Raw genomic sequence first — 20,478 nt, forward strand, 5'->3', positions numbered from 1 at the left:
TGTTATTATACTAATGCCTTAACTTATTTTTAACTTATTTCTACACTAGACTTATTTCTAGTGTCTAATTATATGTTATTGTACTTTAGTAAATTAGTATATGTGTTATTAACTTGTTATACTACTAGACTTATTTAAATACTCTTATTTCAATACTTGATTATATATGGTAGTAATACTAATACTATAATGTTTACATATGCTAAACTATCATTAGTCTATTTATATTATAGCATAAATATATTATTTTATAATAATTAACTCATACTAGTATATTATTGAATTTAACTATATAAGTTCTATGCTAGTATATATGATAAATATATAGATAAATACATACTTTTATGACATATGTACAATATCAGAGTGGGAGTCGGAGTAGGAGGGCAAAGTCAGAGTCAAAGCATAAATTCGGAGTCGGATTGGATCCACATAGGGGTGCTACCCGCATGGTGCAGGACGGGGGCACCCCTTCCTTGCCCCCCGCCCCGCACCACGAGGGGGAAGGTTTTCAACCCCGCCCTGGTAGCGGGGGTGGGGTTGAAACCGCACCTCGCCCCGCCCCCCGCTTAACCCAGTGATTCATTAGATATATAATTTTTTTGGGTCTAAAACAATTTATAATATAATATAATTATAAATTTTATTCAAAAAAATATAAACTCATTAGAGTTGTATTTTGGATTATCTTGATTCTCTAGGAGGCCAAGACAATCCATTAGCTTGAATTCAAGTTTTTAACAAATTGTATATATTTATATACAATATATATTTATATAAATATAAAAAATAATTATTTTTATTATAATTTAGGACGGTGCGAAGCAGGGTGTTGGGCGGGGCCCCGCTAGGGCTAGCCTGCCCTTGCCCCCCCGCTAGTGGTTCTTCATGCAAGGGGAGCCCACCCCCGCACGTGCAGTGCAGGGTAGCTCGCCTGGGGGTGGATCCCTCTGCCCACCCCTATATCCACAACTCCGACTCTAACTAAAAAATTAAAAAAAAAAATCAACTTTGATCCCATTTTATCAGGGTGAGAGCCGAGCCAAATCAAAATTGAAATCGAATTTTCAAATTTTTTCTCGGCCTACTACGCACAAAGCATTTTTCATAAAAAAGAGAAGGAAAAAAACTACATTTTATAGTCGGAGTTAACCATTTTTTTCAAATAAATAACATAACGTAATATAAAACAGGTGATAAGTGTAATTTATCCGATGAAAACATACCCCTTTGAGCGGCTTAGATTACATCCCCGGAATCTTCGTAGTCCATCCCCAATCAACTCCCTCATCGTCGTCTTTATTGTTAAAATTCTTACTCTCCGAAGCGGTGTCGGAGTGATTCGAGTGTGATGTAGGGTCATGGCATTTCGACTGGGAGCGATGATGCTACGGCCAGGTTTATCACCGATGGAGATTGAAAGCCCCGCCCTCGCCCACAACTGTTGCTTTCAATCAAGTTTTATCAGCGGCCAAAATTCAGAAAAGATTGCTATGAAGTCTGTAACTTTTCTTCGGGGGTAACAATTCTGAACTTTTCCATCAACATGTTTGAAGTGTTCATGAATCTCTCTTCTTTTGGGCAACAATAACAGAATCTATCTGCTGCTACATGAATCTGGAAAGGGCTCCCAAATCTTTAATGAAAGCCTTCAATACTCTTGACTTATTTTGTGAAATTCCCAAGTTATTCCACAATGCACGCACCCATCTAACTTCGTTCCAGATTTTTGTCGAGTGGGAAATTACACCCATATCTACATTTTGGGGCCGTGTTATGCGGAATTTACGCCCTTACAACTCAAGGGACGATTGCATGGTCATTTGAACCAAAAGCTTTTTAGGACACTTGCATGATGAGTTCAATCAGATTTGAAAATCTCATGTACTTGTTTTTTATATGTATGGAAATTTGAATCTGCTTTGATATGAATTGTTAGCTGAATTTTTAATGCACTTGGAGGGGTTCTATCTGCTTCTCTTTCCATTTTATTTACCTTTTTAACATAACCATTTGCTAACTTGGGATAATTTTCCTTTCTGGCTTGGGTGATTTGGGTGTTGCCATTGAAGCTGTATTACCATTGTAAAAAAAGATCGACTATTCTATACATCCTTGTGACATTGAGATGCTCCTCGAATTATATCTGAGTACTATAATCTTTTAGGTCTATGCCTCTATTTGTTTGCAATCTTATTATATTATCGATGCCCTGTGAACGTGAGATTGGTTTCCATTACCTTGATACAGTTTTCAGACGAGAAGATATGGGTGGAAAATAGCCTTTGCACTTGACACGGGTGGGATTCCTGGTAATGGTGGGCAAGAGAGCATCGATGGCAATGGCCCTGGTCTTGGTGGCACTCGATTGGGCAGAATAGTGAGTGCAGGTGGAAGACAGCTATTGGAGAAGCTGAATTCAGCAAGAAAGAACTTTCCCATGAAGATATTCCTGCTTCTTTTGGGTTTCTACACGGCAAATGCGTTGGCAACAATCCTTGGACAGACTGGGGATTGGGATGTACTCGTTGCAGGTGTAGTTGTTGCTGCCATTGAGGGGATTGGTGTGCTTATGTACAGAAAGCCTTCTCCTCTGGCTACTGGGAGGTTGCAGTCTTTTGTTGGGATGGTAAATTACTGGAAAGCAGGAGTGTGCCTGGGTTTATTTGTGGATGCTTTTAAACTGGGTAGTTAAGAGACGATGTTCTCCCCATTTCTGGTTCTTCCTTTCAATTCTGATAAGATCTGCTGTAGCAACCCTGATTCCTATTGATAGTAACTAAATTAGGTGTACCTGTATAACTTATCAAAAAAAAAAAAAAAAAGGTGTACCTGTATCATTATGATTCTCAAATGTAATTCTCAAATAAATATCCTTTTGATCTAAAACATGCAGCAGGACGGAGAAACTCTTTTGTTTTATTGTTATTTTCTTTCCAACTCTCTTATTCCTATAATGCTTTTGTTAACGTTGTGTTTCGGACAAGATTCTAGCAACTCGGGTCGGGATGTTCACCTGCAAACACAAAGAAGTGGGTGGGCTCGGGGTGGTCCTGGGAGCTTCCAATGCCTAAGTTAGTACGTGTGCTTTCAGTATTGGCCTTAGAATAATCAAGTTCAGAAAGTTTTTTTGTACCTGAGATGAGCCTTTTATACGAAGTCCCCAGGGAACAAAAATGTGTTCCCTGTGTCAGGGTTAAGCCATCCTGCCCGCATCTGTCTTAGTCTGAGTATTTAATGCAACGTGGTGTTCTGAGGCATAGCCTTTCAATGCGGCGTGGCTACTAGGATGGTGTCTTTAATGCGGTGTGGCTCCCAGGGTCCCGGTCGTGGATGAACAGTGCAGCCACTTCTGGCCTCCTTCGTTAGAGAATGGAGGGTCGTCTATGTCTTACATTTATCTATTGACTTAACCCCTTAATACTAGGTGTAATAGGGGATGTCAAAGTTAGCAGGTCTCATCTGTCCCCGGTGTATGGTTTCTCGCGTCACATATCTTTTCTTCTCTGGTGCAATCTTGAGGGCTGGAATAGGACCCAATGTTGGGCTCAGGCCCATTTAGGATGGGTCGGGTGGGAAATACCCCCTAGTTACCCTGCCAATCTTGTTGAACTGGTTCGGGAGGAATTCCTTTGTCATCATTTTCTTACAACACATCTCTAACAAATCTGACATGCAATTGGTTGTGCTCGTTGGGTTCCTTTTGCGTGGGTTAATCGAGTGTCGATTCCTCTCCCACATCGCTTCGTGTAGTGTGTGTAACGGACCTGCACCCATCCACCTTCCTTTATATAGTGCGTGTCTCGCACATTACCTAGGTCAGTTCAACCATCACAGGGGACTCTTTAAGGCCTCCCCCTTCCCATTTCTAGTTCGTTTGCCTCTATTCTCTTTTAGTGCCTTAGAATTTACCTTCTTGCTCCCTTTCTTCTCCATTCTTTTCTTTCCCTCTTTCATGTCCCCAACTAGTTCTATTATCCTACTCCAATGGCTGCTAAGAACACTTCCTACCCCGTCGTTCGACACCCTGGTGATGATGACCCATCACTGGCTCATAAGGCATCTAACACCTTTGAAGGCTCCAACTGGAGTTTGGAGGTGTCTTCTGCAACCCTACGATCGTTGAAAGCCTCATATGGGTTACCAGACTCTGTTGTTCTGGAGGTTCCCGAGGCCCATGAAGGGGTCGTGAACCCTGAGGGTTTCGCCTCGAAGGTGGCTCTATAACTTGGGACGTTTACCAGTGGGTTGCGGCTCCCTTTCTGCAGACCAGTCTGCAAAGTTTTGGACTTCCTTGGTCTAGCCCCTGCAATGCTCCATCCCAATACATGGAGGATTTTAGTTTGCTGCTGCATAGTGTGGCATAGGGCGTTGGAGGAGGTCGACCCAGAGCATCTAGATCTCACTGCCCAGGAGTTCTTTTTGGCCCACAGCATCTTGAAGCACAAGGGGACACCTGCAACTTCCGTTTGCACCACAGCCAGGTTGTGGTCCGTTTAGAGTAGCAATACCAATGGGTCAAAGATTGGAACTGGTTATTCTTTTTCTTGTTTGGCAAGGGATAGGAGTTCGTTGTTGGGCAGACTATATGGAAGAAGTATCCTATGCGGGCCATATGGGGGGTCGTGCCAGTGGACAAAAAAGTAAGACCAAAGGCGACTCTCGCAGAGGTGACTCGGCTGGAGATTGTGTGTGCTTGGGCCAAGGCGCACCTGGACGATGTTTTTTCCAAGGCCTTGTTAACCGAGGTCAACACAAGGCGATACCTTGCCCCCTCGTCATACACCCGTTATGATGATCATACTGTCCCTATGCGAGCCACATCACGTCAAGACCCCAAGCTGCTCTCGAACTAGGTGCTGAGGGGAAAGGGAAGAGTCCTCGGGTGGAGGAGACTACAGATAGTAGTTTCAACCTGCTCCATTGCCTCCTCCCGGACAGCCCTCAATCCCCATTTTAGTTAGCCACCCGAAAGCCTTTTGCCTCCGTGTTGAAGGTTGTTGCTCTTGTCCCACCGCCTCCAGTTCCTAAGACCGTTCAACTCTTTACCCCGTCGAGTAAGGTGGGGGCTTCTAAGGTCCCTTGGGAAGCTCACACTGCTCCTGCGATGGCCCAGGTCCCTGAGGCCGTGGTCCCCCTATTTGTGGTTCCCGCCTAGGCTACAACTACGTCTTTCCTTGTCTCGCCGAGTAATGGGAAGGTAGCCCAGACCCTTAAGCTGGACTAGGAGAGGCTTTCGCTGCAGGTCTACAAGGCTTTCCTGAACTCCGCTTCGAGAGAGTCCACGGTTTGCGTCTCGCCGCCCAAAGTTGACATTAAGGAAATTTCCTCCCCGGAGGTTGTCGAGGCTGGTGACGTGAGGTTCCTAATTGCCTTGGAACAGGAGAGGCAGGAGAAGAGGAGGGGGTTCTGACCTCAGCGAGGAGAGGGTTTCTATTCCTGAGTCCCCTTTCGAATACTCTTCCAAGCACGAGGTTGCCATGGTGGAAGTCCCCCTGGAGGTCGAGACTGAGGCCACAACGATTGGAGGGAAGGCTCAAAGGGAGGTGGTGAGCAGAGTTGAGATAGAGTCGGCTAAGGGCCATGAAGAGTTGACCATCTCCTAGGACCTTGGGCCGGGATGGTTTTGATGGGGGCTAATGAAGTATCGCCTGCCTCACTAGAGACTGAGGTCGGGGCGGCGTCAATTCAGACTAGGGAAGACCCGACCATTGCGCCTGAGTCTGAGGTTGAGGAGCGGTTGGTGGAGATTATTGAGGTCTCACCCACCCCGCCTGAGGTTAAGGCTATAGTGTTAAGCTCAAATGGGAGGAAACCTCCCGCCAGCGAAGATATGGGGTGGGTGCTAGAGCAAATCCCGTCTGCCAGCCCAAGGGGAGGTGGTGCTCAAGAAGAGTCGGCGTCTGAAGAGGTAGTGGATGCGGTGCTTGATGAGCCCATGTTGGAACCTGGATGTGATGTAGAGTCCTGCCCCCGCCTCGAAGAGCAGGCGGGTCCTGTCCTAGATTCCCTTTCACTTCCCAATCAATTGGGATCGTGGAAGGCAAGTGAGGAATTCATCCGAGAGATGGTCGGGTCGCTTAGAGACCTATTCTCCAGGGTATATCCTATCGCGCTACCTTCACTTTCTTTTCCTTAAGTTCACTTTAAGTGTTTTGACCTCGTTTTGCTTTCGTGACAGGTGGCAAAGCAATTGGCGGCTTTCATTGTGGACGGTCGGGGAGCTCTAGAGGAAGAGAACCTTGGCCAGTTTAACCTTGCAACACGCCAAGCGAGAGAGGGAGGAGAAGGAGAAGTTGGAGGAGGCCTTTGTCAAGGTCGAAATCAACCGTCATTGGAGGGGAAAGAAGATGGCCCAACTTCATTGGCAGAAAGCCGCACTAAAAGCTAACCTCGCCAAATCATGGGAGGAGTCCGGGCAGCACAAGCTTGAGGCTGTGCTTCAAGGCAGGCATGGGAGACCCTATAGGAATCGCTGGACATCTAGGCGGTGGAGCTGGAGAAGTTATGGGAGGAGAACTCGCAATTGAGGAAGCAATGTGACTCCGACACTAGGTCGTATAATTGGTTTAATAAGGAGTACGAGTCCCTATCTGACTCCCTGAAGAAGAAAAATAAGTCTCTCAAGTCCAAGTCGCAATAGGTTAAGGACTTAGAGGTCAAGGTCGCTCTTGCCCATGCCACTAAACTACAAGAGAAGACCCAAGCGGACGAGGTTGTAGCCAAACTGGCCGAGGTAAAGCGCCGGCTAGCCACCAGCAACGTCATTGTCAACGAGTTGCAGAGTGACTTGGTGCAAGTGAATGAAGTGTTCCCTCGCCTAGATGCCCAATTGAGGCAGGCACCATTCGTCCGTACAGTTACATAGAGGGTTTGAAGAAGATGCGGGACCACATGCTAGAGAATCCGTAGAGCAACTTAAGGTCTCTTGACTTGGCAACCTTACAACCAGACCCATTGTGCTGGAGCATGGCACCTCTATAGGCCTGAATTTGATGCTTGACACCTTCTCGGACGACCCCGCCGACTGATTTTGTAGCCCTTATTGTACCATAGATATTATTTCCTTTATACTTTGTATTTGTTTGCACTCTTTGCGCCATGTATTTGTTTGCGCTCTTGGCCCCATGTATGTTAATAACACTTAGGCCCCGTTTGGTTGTTAAGATGAGTTGAGATGAGTTGAGTTCTTTATGAATAGTAGTAAGTTGAGATGATAGAGTGAGTTTTGTGAAGCCCACCTAAAATGAGTTTAGATGCGTTTAGATGTTAAGATGAGTTTAGATGTATTTATGGGAAGTTGAAAAAGGTTGTGGGTCCCGCATGTAAAGAGATGTTAAGTTGAAAAGGGTTGTGCGTCCCACGTGTAAAGAGGTTTTGAGTTGAGATGAGTTTAGTGATTTGAGAGTTGGATGTTTGGATGTTAGACTCAACTTAAAATTAGACTGAACTGAGTTGATCTCAATTCAATTCAAGTTCCAAACAGGGCCTTAGCCTTTCCTTGTTTCATATTCTTTGCTTTCTCGATGTGTAAAACAACTCAGATTAATCGTCACCAATAACCTGACATTAGATGTAAGATAATCAGAACAACATCGGGGAGGTTGGGCAGTTTGTAAGACTAGACTCGCCTCGTAAACTAAACTTGATGAACTTGTAAATCTGAAAAACTTGTAAACTTGTAAGCTCGTAAGCTTGATGGTTAGACTCATAAGACTCAAACTATTGGCAGGATTTATAAGTTCGAGGGCTCTACCTTCCAAATTTCCAAACTGGACTCGCCCTGTGGTCTTATAAACTGGATGGAGGTCAAGCAGTACATCAGACTGGACTCACCTCGTTGACCCTCACGTTTGGGAAATGGGTCGAGCAGTATGTAAGACGGACTAGACTCGCCCTAAGCCTTGTAAACTTTGAGAGAGGTCGAGTAGTACGTCAGACTGAACTCACCTCCTTGGCCCTCGTAGTTGCAAGGGGGGTCAAGCAGTACGTCGGACTGGACTCGCCTCGTTGGCCCTCGCAGTTGTGAGGGGGGTCGAGCAGTATGTTAGACTGGACTCACCCCTAAGCCTTGTAAACTTTAAGAGAGGTCGAGCAGTACGTCAACCTAGACTCGCCTTGCTAGCGCTTGAAGTTGCGAGGGAGGTCGAGTTGTACGTTAGACTGGACTCACCCTAAGCCTTGCAAACTTTAAGGGAGGTCGAGCAATACGTCAGGCTGGACTCACCTCGTTGGCCCTCAAAGTTGCGAGGGGGGTTGAGCAATACGTTAGACTGGACTCCTTTGAGGGAGGTCGAGCAGTACGCCATATTGGACTCCCCTCATTGGCCCTTGGAGTTGCAAGGGGGGTCAAGTAGTATGTTAGACTGGACTTGCCCTAAGCCTTGTAATCTTGATAGAACATACCACACTCCTGGAGGACAATCATCATCTCATTTATTGTTTACACATTATTGAAATAAGTGTGGCTTACACTTTTAGTAAAAGAACTTCTGCAAGTGTTCGGCGTTCCATGGGTGTGGTAGGTCCTTCTCTTGTGCATCTTTGAGCCTATACGAGCTCGAGCGGTTGTTGGTCGTGACTACATGATGGCTCTCCCATCTTGGTCCTAGCTTTCCTTCATCCTTGGTGGTTGTCCCGGCCTGCCTTAACACTAGGTCTTCGACTTTTATAGATCTCAACTGGACTAATTGATTTAAGTAGTGTTCGACCCTTCTTTTATTATATGCCTTCCTTATCTCTGCTTCTAATTTTCTTTCTTCCAACAAGTCAAGCTCTTCCTCTAGTCTCTCGCTATTAGAGTCTTGATCGAATTGCTGGATTCTGTAGCTGGGCATTCCTATTTCAACGGGTGTTATTGCCTCGTGACCATAGGTGAGGACAAAGGGGGTCTCACCTGTCAGAGTCCTGACCGTGGTCTAGTAAGCCCATAGTACCCCTGGGAGTTCTTTTGCCCATGTTCCCTTCTTGTTGTTGAGCTTCTTCTTATGGATCTCGAAAAGTGTCTTGTTGGTCGCCTCGACTTGCCCATTGAACTGTGGGTGCCCTGGGGAGGAATACTTGAACTTGGTCCCCAGATCCCTGCACTTGTCGCGGTAATGGTCTGAGTCGAATTGCTGCCTCCTATTGTCTGATATGATAAAACGAGGAATGTTGAATCTGCACACGAGCATCTTCCACAAGAACCGGGTAATATTGCTTGTTGTTATCGTCACCAAGGCCTCAGCTTCTACCCACTTAGTGAAGTAGTTCACATCCACTACTACAAATTTTACCCTCTTTGCCCGAGGGGAGGGGGCCGACTACGTCGACGCTCCCTTGTACAGAGGGCTATGGCGACGTGATTGATGTCAACTCCTCTGGTGGGCAATGGGGTACCAGGGAGAACTCCTAGTACTTCTAACATTTCCAAACAAACTCCTACTCGTGTATCTCGCTCTCATTACCTTAACCGCCAGCACTTTTCCTCTCGAGTGGTTATCGCATACTCATTCGTGTACTTCTGCTAGGACGTATTGCGCTTTCTTAAGTGAGACACACCTTAGGAGGGGCTTGGAATAATCCTGTTTGTACAGAGTCCTGTCAGTTAGGATGAAGCGAGCCGCCCTATTCTTGATTTTCCTTGCTTCCCACTCATCTTCAGGTAACTCGTTGGCATCAAGGTACTTGATTATGTTCGTAGTCCATTTCTGGAGCTTCTGGCCTCACCTCGGAGATCTCAATCCCTATTGCAGGCATCTCTACTGTGCTAACAACTGTCTACTTTGATAGGGGCGAGTCCTGGCAGGACGCCATTCTTGCCAATTTGCCTGCCTTTTGGTCCTCGACCCTTGGTATTTCCTAAATCTAGAAATATCTGAAGTGGCCGCACTTGTCTCCCACCAGCGTCAAGTATTTTTTTTAATTTTTTGCTCTTCACGATGAACTCCCCTGGGTCCTGGTTGAGGACTACCTAGGAGTCAGCTTTCGCCTTCATCTTATTTGCACCCAACAACTTAGCAACTTCCAAGCCGGCCAACAATGCTTTGTATTCTGCTTCGTTATTGGTAGTTTTGAACTCCAATCTGATGGTGTAGTTGTGCTCTTCTCTGGCATTTGTAACAATATGCACCCACACACTGCCTCCAGCCTGACAGGATGAGCCATCGACCAAGATTTGCTAGGGTGTTGCGGCTAGTGCATCTTTCATCTCTTCCATGAAGTCAGTGAACTCTGTGATAAGGTCTGCCGGTTACCTATCCCTTAATGGAGCTCCTGGGAATGTACTCAATGTCGAACTCACTCAGCTCTACTGTCCAATTCATCAGCCAGCCCAAGCCATCTGGTTGCTGTAAAATCTTCTTAAAGGGGGCTTCAATCAGGACCCGTATCGGGTGTGCCTGGAAGTATTATCTAAGTCAGTGGGCAGTCATCACAAGGGCGAATACAAGCTGGTCCATACGGTGGTATCTCACTTTGGCACCATAGAAAGCACGATTGGTGTAGTACACCTGTTTCTATGAGCCCTCCAAGTCTAGTACCAAAGCTGCGGAGACCACATATAGGGAGACAAATAGATACAGGCTCAAGACCTTTCCTGAGTCGGCTTGAATAAGCAGCAGAGGGCTGGTAAGGTACTGATTAAGGTTCACGAATGCTCGATCGCACTCATCATTCCAAGCATGTGCCTTCCGCAGTACCTTGAAAAACAACAAGCACTTGTCTGTTGATCTGGATACAACCCGATTAAGAGCCGCCACTCATCCAGTGAGTCGTTGCACGTTGTTGATGCTTTGAGATGGGGTCATGTTGATTATGGCCTCCACCTTTTCTTGGTTGGCCTCTATCCCCCGTTGTGAGACCATGTAACCCAAGAACTTCCTAGACTCTACACTGAATGCACATTTCGCAGGGTTAAGCTTCATCTGGTAGCACCTTAGCACTGTGAAGACCTCGCACAGATTGGTTAAGTGTTGTTCGGGGGTCTTGTTCTTGACAAATAGATCATCCACATAGACCTCCATGCTCTACCCTATCTATTCCTTGAACATGTTGTTGACTAACTGCTAGTAGGTGGCCCCTGCGCTTTTCAGACCGAAAGGCATGGTCGTGTAGCAGTACAAACCCCTATCCATAATGAATGATGTTTTCTCCTCATCGTCGGGGTTCATGTGGATCTGGTTGTACCCTAAATTAGCATCCATGAAACTAAGCATGCGATGTCCCACGGTGGAATCCACTATCAGGTCGATCCGGGGAAGAGGGAAGTTTTCCTTGGGGCAGGCCTTATTCAAGTTAGTGAAATCAATGCACATTCTCCATTTGTCGTTGGTCTTCTTCACGAGCACCACATTCGATAGTTAATCCAAGTAAAGTGATTCACGTATGAACCCTGCGCCAGGAGACAATCGATCTCTTCCGTGATGGCGGTGCATTTCTCGGCACTAAAACTCCACCTTTTCTACTTGACTTTCCTGGCCTCAAGATTCACACATAGGTGGTGTTTAATGATGTCTGGGTGGATCTCGGGGATGTCCTTGTGACTCCAAGCAAACACATCCTAATGCTCCATCAGGAGTTGTATCATAGCTTGCCACATTCTGGATATCATCCTGCTACCGAGTCTGACCATGGCCTCGAGGCGGTTCGGGGCTAGGGGAGCCAACTCAAGTAGATCATTTGGCTATACTTGTAGGAGAGCCTGCTCGTCTTGGACTTCTTCCTCCCGTGTGATTAACCCAGGAGGAGGCAAGATGCAGTCGTTGACTAAGGGCTCTATCACATTGACCACGCTTTTCGTCGACCTTGGTTCTTGCACATAACATTCTTGTGCCAAGACCTGCTCACCACAGATCTCGCCCACACCCGTGGGGGTTGGAAATTTCATCTTTAGGTGGTAAGTTGATGTTACTGCCTTCAGATTGTTGAACATGGGTCGCCCAAGTATGGCGTTGTAAGATGAGGAGGCCTTCACCACTATGAAGTCAGTCATCGTGGAGGCGATGTGAAGGGCCTTTCCTGCCAAGATTGAGAGCGCAACGGTCCCCCTGGCTTAACTATGTCTCCCGTGAATCCTTTCAATGGCATGGGCAGTGGTCGCAAGCGATCAGGATCAATCCTCATCCGAGATGAGGCATCACAAAAGATGATGTTGGCAGAGCTGCCATTGTCGATGAGGATTCTCTTGGTGGTGAAGTTAGCCACCTGCATTGTCACCACTAGGGCATCATCGTAGGGGTACAGGACCCATTCTTCACCGCCCTCCACAAAAATGAAAGTTCATGTGGGCTTGCTCTTCCTCTTCTTCACCGGGTAGTGTTCGGCCGAATACACTTCCACAAAATGTGCCCTCCCGGTGTGGGCCTTTCTACTGGAGGTGTCTCCTCCTGACCCCACTATGGTTCAGATCTCGCCCAATGGGGCATTTTCCCTGGACGGCGACCTAGGGTGGTTTTGCGGGGGCTCACGCTCTGCCTGCCTCCGTGGATTCTCACTCATTCTTGGTCTGGCAGACCTTCCCCAGCTTCGCTCCCTCTCCTCCCGCCGATCGGTGTGGTGCTGGGGAGGAGGGCACGCTGCTCTCCCATTTTCTCCCTCTAAAGACTTGCAATCAGCAATGTTATGAGTTATGGAACGATGGTAAATGCAATAATGGAGATCAGCATCCTAAGGGTCAATCTCTTGAGGAGCGGGTCTATTCTCCTCCTCAATCGTTAGGGTTGCTCGGTCATGTCAGGCGCCCACCCCTTCGATGAGCAACAGTCATCCCGTCCTTTGTTGTGATGTCTTCCTTTGGCCTTTTCCGCAATTTTAGATTAGGCTGATGTCTTGGCTTTTTTGTCGGCTTGCTCTAGCTTTGCCTTTCTTGGCGTTGTCAATGCTCGAATCATGTCTTCAGCATTTATGAACCCGCTTGCTTGGTCCATGAATTCTCATAGCGTGGTGGGAGTCTTTCTAGCCAACTCAGCGGTAAATGGGTTTCGAGGCCATACGCTACCCAGGAAGGCGGTGAGAGTAATCTTCTCATCTTGGTCCTCAGTGGCCATGCTCTCTTTGTTAAATCTGGCCAGATAGGCCTTCAAGCTCTCGTCCTCTTGATGTTTAATGGTGAGGAGGTAAGCCGTCTGTCGTCTTATATTCCTGCTGGCCATAAACTACATGATAAAGAGACGAGCCTGCATCGCACCTGTTAGGGGAAGGCCTTACACATGATCTCCCTAGGGAATCTGCGTTGGGTTATCCTTAAAGGTGCCCAGATGCTCCAAGGTGGACCCTTCGTACGAGTCTATCTGGGGGACCCTGAATTTTGGTGGCAACAGCATAGCCATCACCCCCGTGCTGTAAGGTAGATTCGTGCTGGTGGGCATCTAGTCTACCGTGGATGAGGCTCCGACCTTTTAGGCCATCATTTTGTTTTTGTCCACGAGGTCGCGAAGCTCATGCTACATCTTTTTGTCTTGGTTATCGGCATTCGTCCCACCTATGGCCCGCGACTCACCCTGTCTACCCGCAGGGGTTCATTTTCCCTCTCGGTCAGCATCTTTACCAACTGCTCCACATCTTCTAAGTGTGCTTCCATGTCTTCTGATAAGGCTTATAATCCTCAAGTTTTCTGAGAATGGGTTGTCACCAGCATACAAAGAACATGTTATGTCTATAGGAAAGATCCCACAAACAGAACCATTGTTAACGTCGTGTTTCGTATGCCTGGACAACGTTCTAGCAACTTGGACTAGGATCTTCACCTGCAAACACTAAGAATAGGGTGGGCTCGAGGTGGTTTGGGGAGTCTTCAATGCCTAAGTTAGTCCGAGTTTTTTCAGTATTGGCCTTAGAATAATCGATTTCAGAAAGAGTTCTTTTTACCTGGGATGGGGCTTTTATACAAAGTCCCTAAGGAACATCTTGTTCCTTGTGTCAGGGTTAAGTTTTCCTACTCGCATTTGTCTATTCTGGGTATTTAATGCGACGTGGCTCCTGACATGACACTTTTAATGCGGCGTGGCTCCTAGGGCGAGTCCCAGTAGTGGGTGAATGGCGCAATCACTTCTGGTCCCCTCCGTCAAAGAATGGAGGTCGTCCGTGTCTTTTGTTTATCTATAGACTTAACCCCTTAACGCTAGGTGTAATAGGGGAAGTTATAGTCGGCGGGTCCTATCTGTCCCTTGTGTACGATTTCCTGCATCATGTATCTTTCCTTCTCTGGTGTGATCTTGATGGCTGGACCATTTTGGTGACTCTGAGGCCTAAGAGTAGTGAAACTCGAGCTGGAATGGGACCTATTGTTGGGCTCAGGCCCATTTAGGATGGGCCGGGTGGGAAATACCCCTCCCAGCTTTAATGATGTAAAAGAAATGTAGATGCAATATATTTAGACTTTAGTGAAACTAGGCTTAAAATGAAGAAACAAATGTACTCTTCATAGTCCTTCATTGTAGTAGACCAGGTTTCGGGCTTGATTCTCATTCAACACTTTTGAATGGGGCCTTTCTCCACCATTGTTTTGGAAGACTACCGATAAGAAAGAAAAAAAATTATTTTATGGCATCGAGAGAGACACATTACCACACGCAATGGGCCAAAGTGACATGTGACTATATTGTCAGTATGACCTCACCATCATTCATGAACATATTTATAACCCTCCCAACCATGCACGTACAGGCAAACTCTGACCCATGTCCATTTAAATCCCAGGCCCAACCAGTGTATTAAAAAGCATTACACTCCAACAATACAGCCATACCAAATTCATCAAAACATATAAACATATAGTGCTTCCCACTTTAAGCCGCTTTAAGCGTCATCGCTTTTCCAAACTCTGAATCTTCAAGTTTCTAAATTAGAAAAGTTAGGGTTACCCTATAATTAGAGTTTCTAATTTTAGAAAGTAAATTTGAGTTTAGCCCAACAACTGAGCCCAAGACCAAATGGGCCTAGCCCACCAAGGACCAAGGGAGGGTGAACAAACCCAAGCACTATGCTCGCCCAAGCCCATTAAAGAGCCCATGGAAGTGAGCCTTCAAGGTTAGTTTAAAAGCCTACTTCAAATACAACTCCTAATACAAACACAACTCCTAGTTTAACCATAACTCCTAATTTAGTCAAAACTCCTAGTTTAATTACAACTCCTAGTCTAATCAAAACTCCTAAGGCAACCACACCTTTTAGGCTAGCCAAGAACCCTAGGACAACTAAGACCCCTAGCCTATTTCGAATATCTTACTAGGGCATAACACTAGAAGTCTCATCCCACTTGAACTTGACCCACAAACTCTAGTTATAAGACCCTAAACTCTGCACACTCACTTCACTCCTCAAGAATTGCGCTGCACCCCCTTGCACTCTCTACAAGCCACTCATTCAGCCACCACAACCTAGTCTCCATGTTGTGCACCATCCCACTTCATAGGTAAGTTTTCTTGTTCTTCCCTCCACACACACACATATGTCACGGGTTAACCACCCCCTATCTGAGCACTGAAAAAGACATGTCACATATTGATCACCTCATACCCTAGCACTCACACACATGTCATGGTTTAATCACCCCATACCCTAGCACACCACCACCATCATGGCACCATGACCCTTAACCACACACCCTTAAACTAACCACAAGCCAAGAAGAATTAGGATTTTCAAACCTCAAACTTCCAAGCCTTCCCATCCCTTGTATGTCTTGGTTTGCCCTAGGTACACATGCACTCCATTAGGTGCTTTAAAACCCTAAGCATATTAGGATATGTTAGTTTAAATAGAAAGGAAAGAAAGAGTCACATATTACAAGCCTTAGACTGAGCATGCATTGCTAAGATAAGCCCCATTAAGCATGATATAAGCCCAAACCCAAGCATGTCATAAGCTTTAAACCTGAGTATGTCACAAGCAAAAAACCGAGAATGTCACAAGTCACAAGCACAAAATAGAGTATGATATAAGTATGTAATGGAGCATACCATAGCATTGCACCAAGTAAACATAGTGATAGGTGATGAATACTATCAACCTAGAGACTTAGACAAACCGATAAATCCATGTATGAAACATAGCATGCATAATGATTTAGGATTTAGAAAGTTTACACAATTACTTAAGAGAAATGATATTTGCACACATAGAGTGCACAAGCGCCCCACGCACTTCTTTTGAAAAAAGTAAGTAAATTAATTTATTAATAAAAATTTTTCTCATCAGCCACTATTCACTACCCCACATCCTATGAAAAACACCCCCACACCCTATGAAAAAAAAACAAATTCCCACGTAATGTGTGGGGTGTGTGATGTGAACAATTGCTGATTTGTAGCAAAACTCATTTTTTAATAGCGAGCCCCACTCTTTTTCAACAAGAGTGTGTGGTGCTTGCACAACTCATGACTATATCTAGCATTACTCATTACTTAAACCATTATATGTTTGGTTAAAACTTGAAAGGTTTGGAGAAACACACAATTAGCTTAAATTGCATAAGGATCGAGGTAAGTGAATATGATCATGTTCTTCTACACATCTCTTTATAGTAAACTATGAAAGTTCTTTTGCAAAGGTATATATGTAGTAAATGTCTTAAAATAAATGTCTTCAAAAGTGTGTGTGTGTGTGTGTGTGTGTGTGTGTGTGTGTGTGTGTGTGTGTGTGTGTGTGTGTGTTTGTGTGTGTCTATATATATATATATATATATATATATATATATATATGAGCACTTCATTGATAACCCCTTTTTATGAACCCATTGTATGATGAAAGATGCTTTATGATGTTAAAATTGCATGACTGATGTATGACTGAATATTATGTTACAAGATTATTTGTGAAAGATAAGGCAACGTTAATGTAAAAAAAAGAATATAAAAGGTAAGAATGCATAGTTTGATGAGGTTAATGAAATGGTCATACGAGGATGAGGAATACCATGAGGTTGGGATGGATGACAACGTTGGAATGCATCACTGGCGGTGCACCTAGTGATGACGCATTCCTGAGATTCGATTCTTATTTGGCAGCTCCAAGAAGAATCATTGATCGCAATGATCGCAAACCCTAATACACAGGGGTTAAAAGTGTGTAACAACCATAATGATGAGATTAAGATAATGAATGATTTATGATTGAGGTTAGGGAAGATAAATGCTTATGCTCTGAGGTTGAGGTAAAAGAATGTTTCTTAATGCTTTAAGGTTAATATTTTACGTATACTTAAAGTTAAGTCTTCAAAAGTGATAAGGTTAAATGACCTTATGTTTGTATTATATTTTCTGCATGATGTGGTTCTTATTGAGTATTCAACTCATTTTACTTGTTTTTGAATATTTTCCCACCCTAGGGGAGGAAGAGTTAGAGGAAGATGCGGGTGAGGATATTGTCCAGGAGGTTGATATTGACAATGGGGCTTGAGGCTTAAGATAGATTATTTAGACTTTTCTGTACTATTAAATGATTTACGTTTTTGTAACACATAGCACAAGAAGACTATTATATTTTAAATAAGTGTACGGGAAAAAAATTTATTTTGAGAGATTTCTTTTTTTATAATATTAAAAAAATATTTATGAGATCTTTTATGCCTGGTGCGAAGGATGTTTGTTTTTAAGATTAGTATTATTTGATTCTTCAAACTTTACAAGCCTTAGAGAGACGGGACGTTACAATTAGTATCAGAGCACTAGGTTTAAAAGACTTTGTAGACTTTTTAAAACAAGAGAGGAAAACTATTTTTGAGAGAAAAGGAAAATTTTGAAAAACTACAAGAAAGCCTAAGGCAATGTCTCCTCAAGGCAAATCTGGATCCGCAGGAAGTATTTTGAAAGTTGTTTCTTTTAGTTAAATTATCTGATTAAATTTAAAACATATTGGATAGATGCTCCCACCACTAGGCATAGTATGTGTATTCCTGAGAGCTTTGATGGGGCAAACAAGAAGTGAGCACCAAGATTCTTGTTGCCGTAGCTACAAGGTTCTTCTAGAATATGGTGGAAGGGCAAATGATGGCACCCCAAGCTCCACAAGTGGGATGCACACTAGAGCAGTTCACCCACTAGCAACCACCAACGTTCGATGGTCAGTCAGGAGCTATGGATGCAAAAAAACTAGATGCTGGAGAAGATTTTTAGTGCATTATTCTGCATTGATGAACAAAAGGTCTAGTTTGCCACCTACACACTAGTAAATATGGTAGACAAGTGGTGAAGGGCTACCAGGTTACTCCTCCAACAAGAGCAGGAGGAAGGAGTCCCCATTTTGTGGGAGAGTTTCAAGAAGGCTTTCCTTGACTGCTTCTTTCCATGGACTCTTCGCAAAGCTAGGGCATGAAAATTCGTTGACTTGGTGCAAGGAAATTTGACTGTGGATGAGTATACAAACTGATTCTTAGACTTATCTTAGCTTGATGAACACTTAATTCCTGATAAGGAAAAGAAGGCTGAAAAGTTTGAGCATGGATTGCGCCTGAGGATCCTTAGTCGACTAATACTCCTCAGGATCCGAGACTTCTATGATCTAATCACAAGGGCCACAATGGTAGAAGAGGACATCAATGCAAGTATTGAAACTAGTAATTAGAGGAAGTGCCAGCCACCACAACCACCAAGACAGATGGTCGAGCAAAATAAGAGGCCCTTCAAGGCCAATGCACCGAATAATGCTCAATTTGTTAGGCCCCTACAAATCAAAACTGGCAACTGCCAACCATGTCAGAACTACAATAAAATGTACGAGGGTAAATGTTTGATTGGATCTAACACGTGCTTCAAGTGTGGGAAGCTAGATCATATGTCCCATGAGTGTCCTCAGCTTCACAACCCTACAGCCCAGGCCACTGCCAGTGGACAAAAGGACTTGGTTCCTACAATAAGATAATTAAAAGAAAGAGTTTTACCAACGTGATCTGGTCTGTTGTATTTGATCTGAATAAATAGTCATACATTGTAACAACTGAGAAAAATACAAGGAGAAAAGTAAGGAGCTGAATATGGAATATACACTTTAAGAGCTATCGTATATTTTTGAATATAGATTTACAAAACTGAAACTGTCAATGTTGTTGAGTGTTTTTAGCTATTTGTTGAGTGAGATATTCTTCATGTTGCAGTTGAGAGAATCGTGCAGTATCTTGAGGTTGTTCAGGAATGGATACACTAACACCCCCCCGCAAGGAAAGCGTCACCCAATAACATGGTTTAAAATGTGATTGCGCTAATAAGGTTAAGCCAAGTTCCTGAATGTGACGATGTTTTCGTTCAGCGATACCATTTTTTTGTGAGGTATGCGGACAAGTTAATCGATGATATATCCCAGATTTTGAAAGGAATTCATTGAATTGTTTAGATAAAAATTCACCTCCATTATCAGTTTGAAATTGTTTGATGGAGCATGAAAACAAATTTTCAGAATGAGCTTTAAATTTCAAAAAATTAGCAAAGACTTTTGATTTATTATGTAAGGGATACAACCCTGAAAATCTTGAAAAATCATCGACAAACAAGACATAATATCGGCAACCACTAACAGAAGCTACAGGTGAAGTCCACACATCAGAGTGTACCAAAGCCAAAGGATTGGTGGACTGTCGAGTGGAATCACTAAAAGGCAATTGTTTGCTTTTGCCAAGAGGACAAACAGAACAAAAGGTTGATTTATTTGTTTTTGACGAAAGGGAAATAGAATTTGCACGTAAAAGGGACTGAAGAATAGCTTATGAAGGATGTCCAAGCCGACTATGCCATTGCTCGACAAATGCTTTCTCACCAATAGTTGCTGCAAGACCATGTAATTTGTGAGGAAGGCTTGGCATGCCAGCAATAGGATAAAGACCATTCTCAACCCGCCCGTGGAGTAGTATTCAATCTGTCTGATTCTCCTTCACAGTGAAATTAGAACCAGCTAATATAAAGTAACAGTTATTGTCTAAACAAAATTTCTTGATAGATAGTAAATTTGTGAAGGCATGCGGACAGTGCAAAATATTGGACAGTTGAAATTTAGATTGGCCAATTTGCAAAGAAGTGGATCCAGTACTTTTAATTAACAAACCTATACCATTTCCTACAGTGACAGTCTCTCCTCCATTGAAGGGCAATGTATGAGTGAGATTTTGATCATCGGAGGTATTATGAGCATTGGCTCCACTGTCTGCATACCACACTTGGTGTTCAAATTGTGCATTAGCCTCAGCTACCATTACTGCAAGCTCAGTTGGCGGATGATGACCCTGATATGAGAAGTCAAATCTGTGGTAGCAGTCTATAGCAGTATGTCCTACTCTCCCACATATTTGACATACAGGTCGATTGCAATTGGAGTTCTGAGTTGAAGTTGGTCGAATAGATGAAGAACAAGGAGCAAGACCATTAAAGGGACCAACAGTTGGAGAAGAAGCTGATGATCGAGCAGCGTTAGGATTTGAAGGCCTTTTCTTTGGTCCAAATGAAGGCTTCTTGTTGGCAACAAAGGCAAAAGTGGTATTAGAGACTGCTGTGCTAAACTGGCTTTCAAGAAGAG

At 44.2% G+C, this 20,478-nt stretch overlaps 1 protein-coding gene across 1 annotated transcript; it reads left to right on the plus strand.

Moving 5' to 3' along the window:
- The first annotated feature begins 1,210 nt into the window (after positions 1–1,210).
- On the plus strand, positions 1,211–2,889 carry LOC108997278 (ycf20-like protein). Its single transcript, XM_018973475.2, has 2 exons — positions 1,211–1,519; positions 2,251–2,889. The coding sequence occupies exons 1-2, from the start codon at positions 1,362–1,364 to the stop codon at positions 2,693–2,695; spliced, it is 603 nt and encodes a 200-aa protein (XP_018829020.1). The 5' UTR covers positions 1,211–1,361; the 3' UTR covers positions 2,696–2,889.
- The last annotated feature ends 17,589 nt before the right edge of the window (positions 2,890–20,478 follow it).

The sequence above is a fragment of the Juglans regia genome, chromosome 11 (genome assembly GCF_001411555.2).
Source record: "Juglans regia cultivar Chandler chromosome 11, Walnut 2.0, whole genome shotgun sequence".
NCBI classification, from domain to species: domain Eukaryota; kingdom Viridiplantae; phylum Streptophyta; class Magnoliopsida; order Fagales; family Juglandaceae; genus Juglans; species Juglans regia.

Excerpts from the sequence above, each read along its gene's own strand:
- LOC108997278 (XM_018973475.2), top strand. The coding sequence starts at position 1,362 with ATGGCATTTCGACTGGGAGCGATGATGCTACGGCCAGGTTTATCACCG. Across the intron at positions 1,520-2,250 it reads TCTGTAACTTTTCTTCGGGG|TTTTCAGACGAGAAGATATG; the intron begins GTAACAATTCTG and ends ACCTTGATACAG.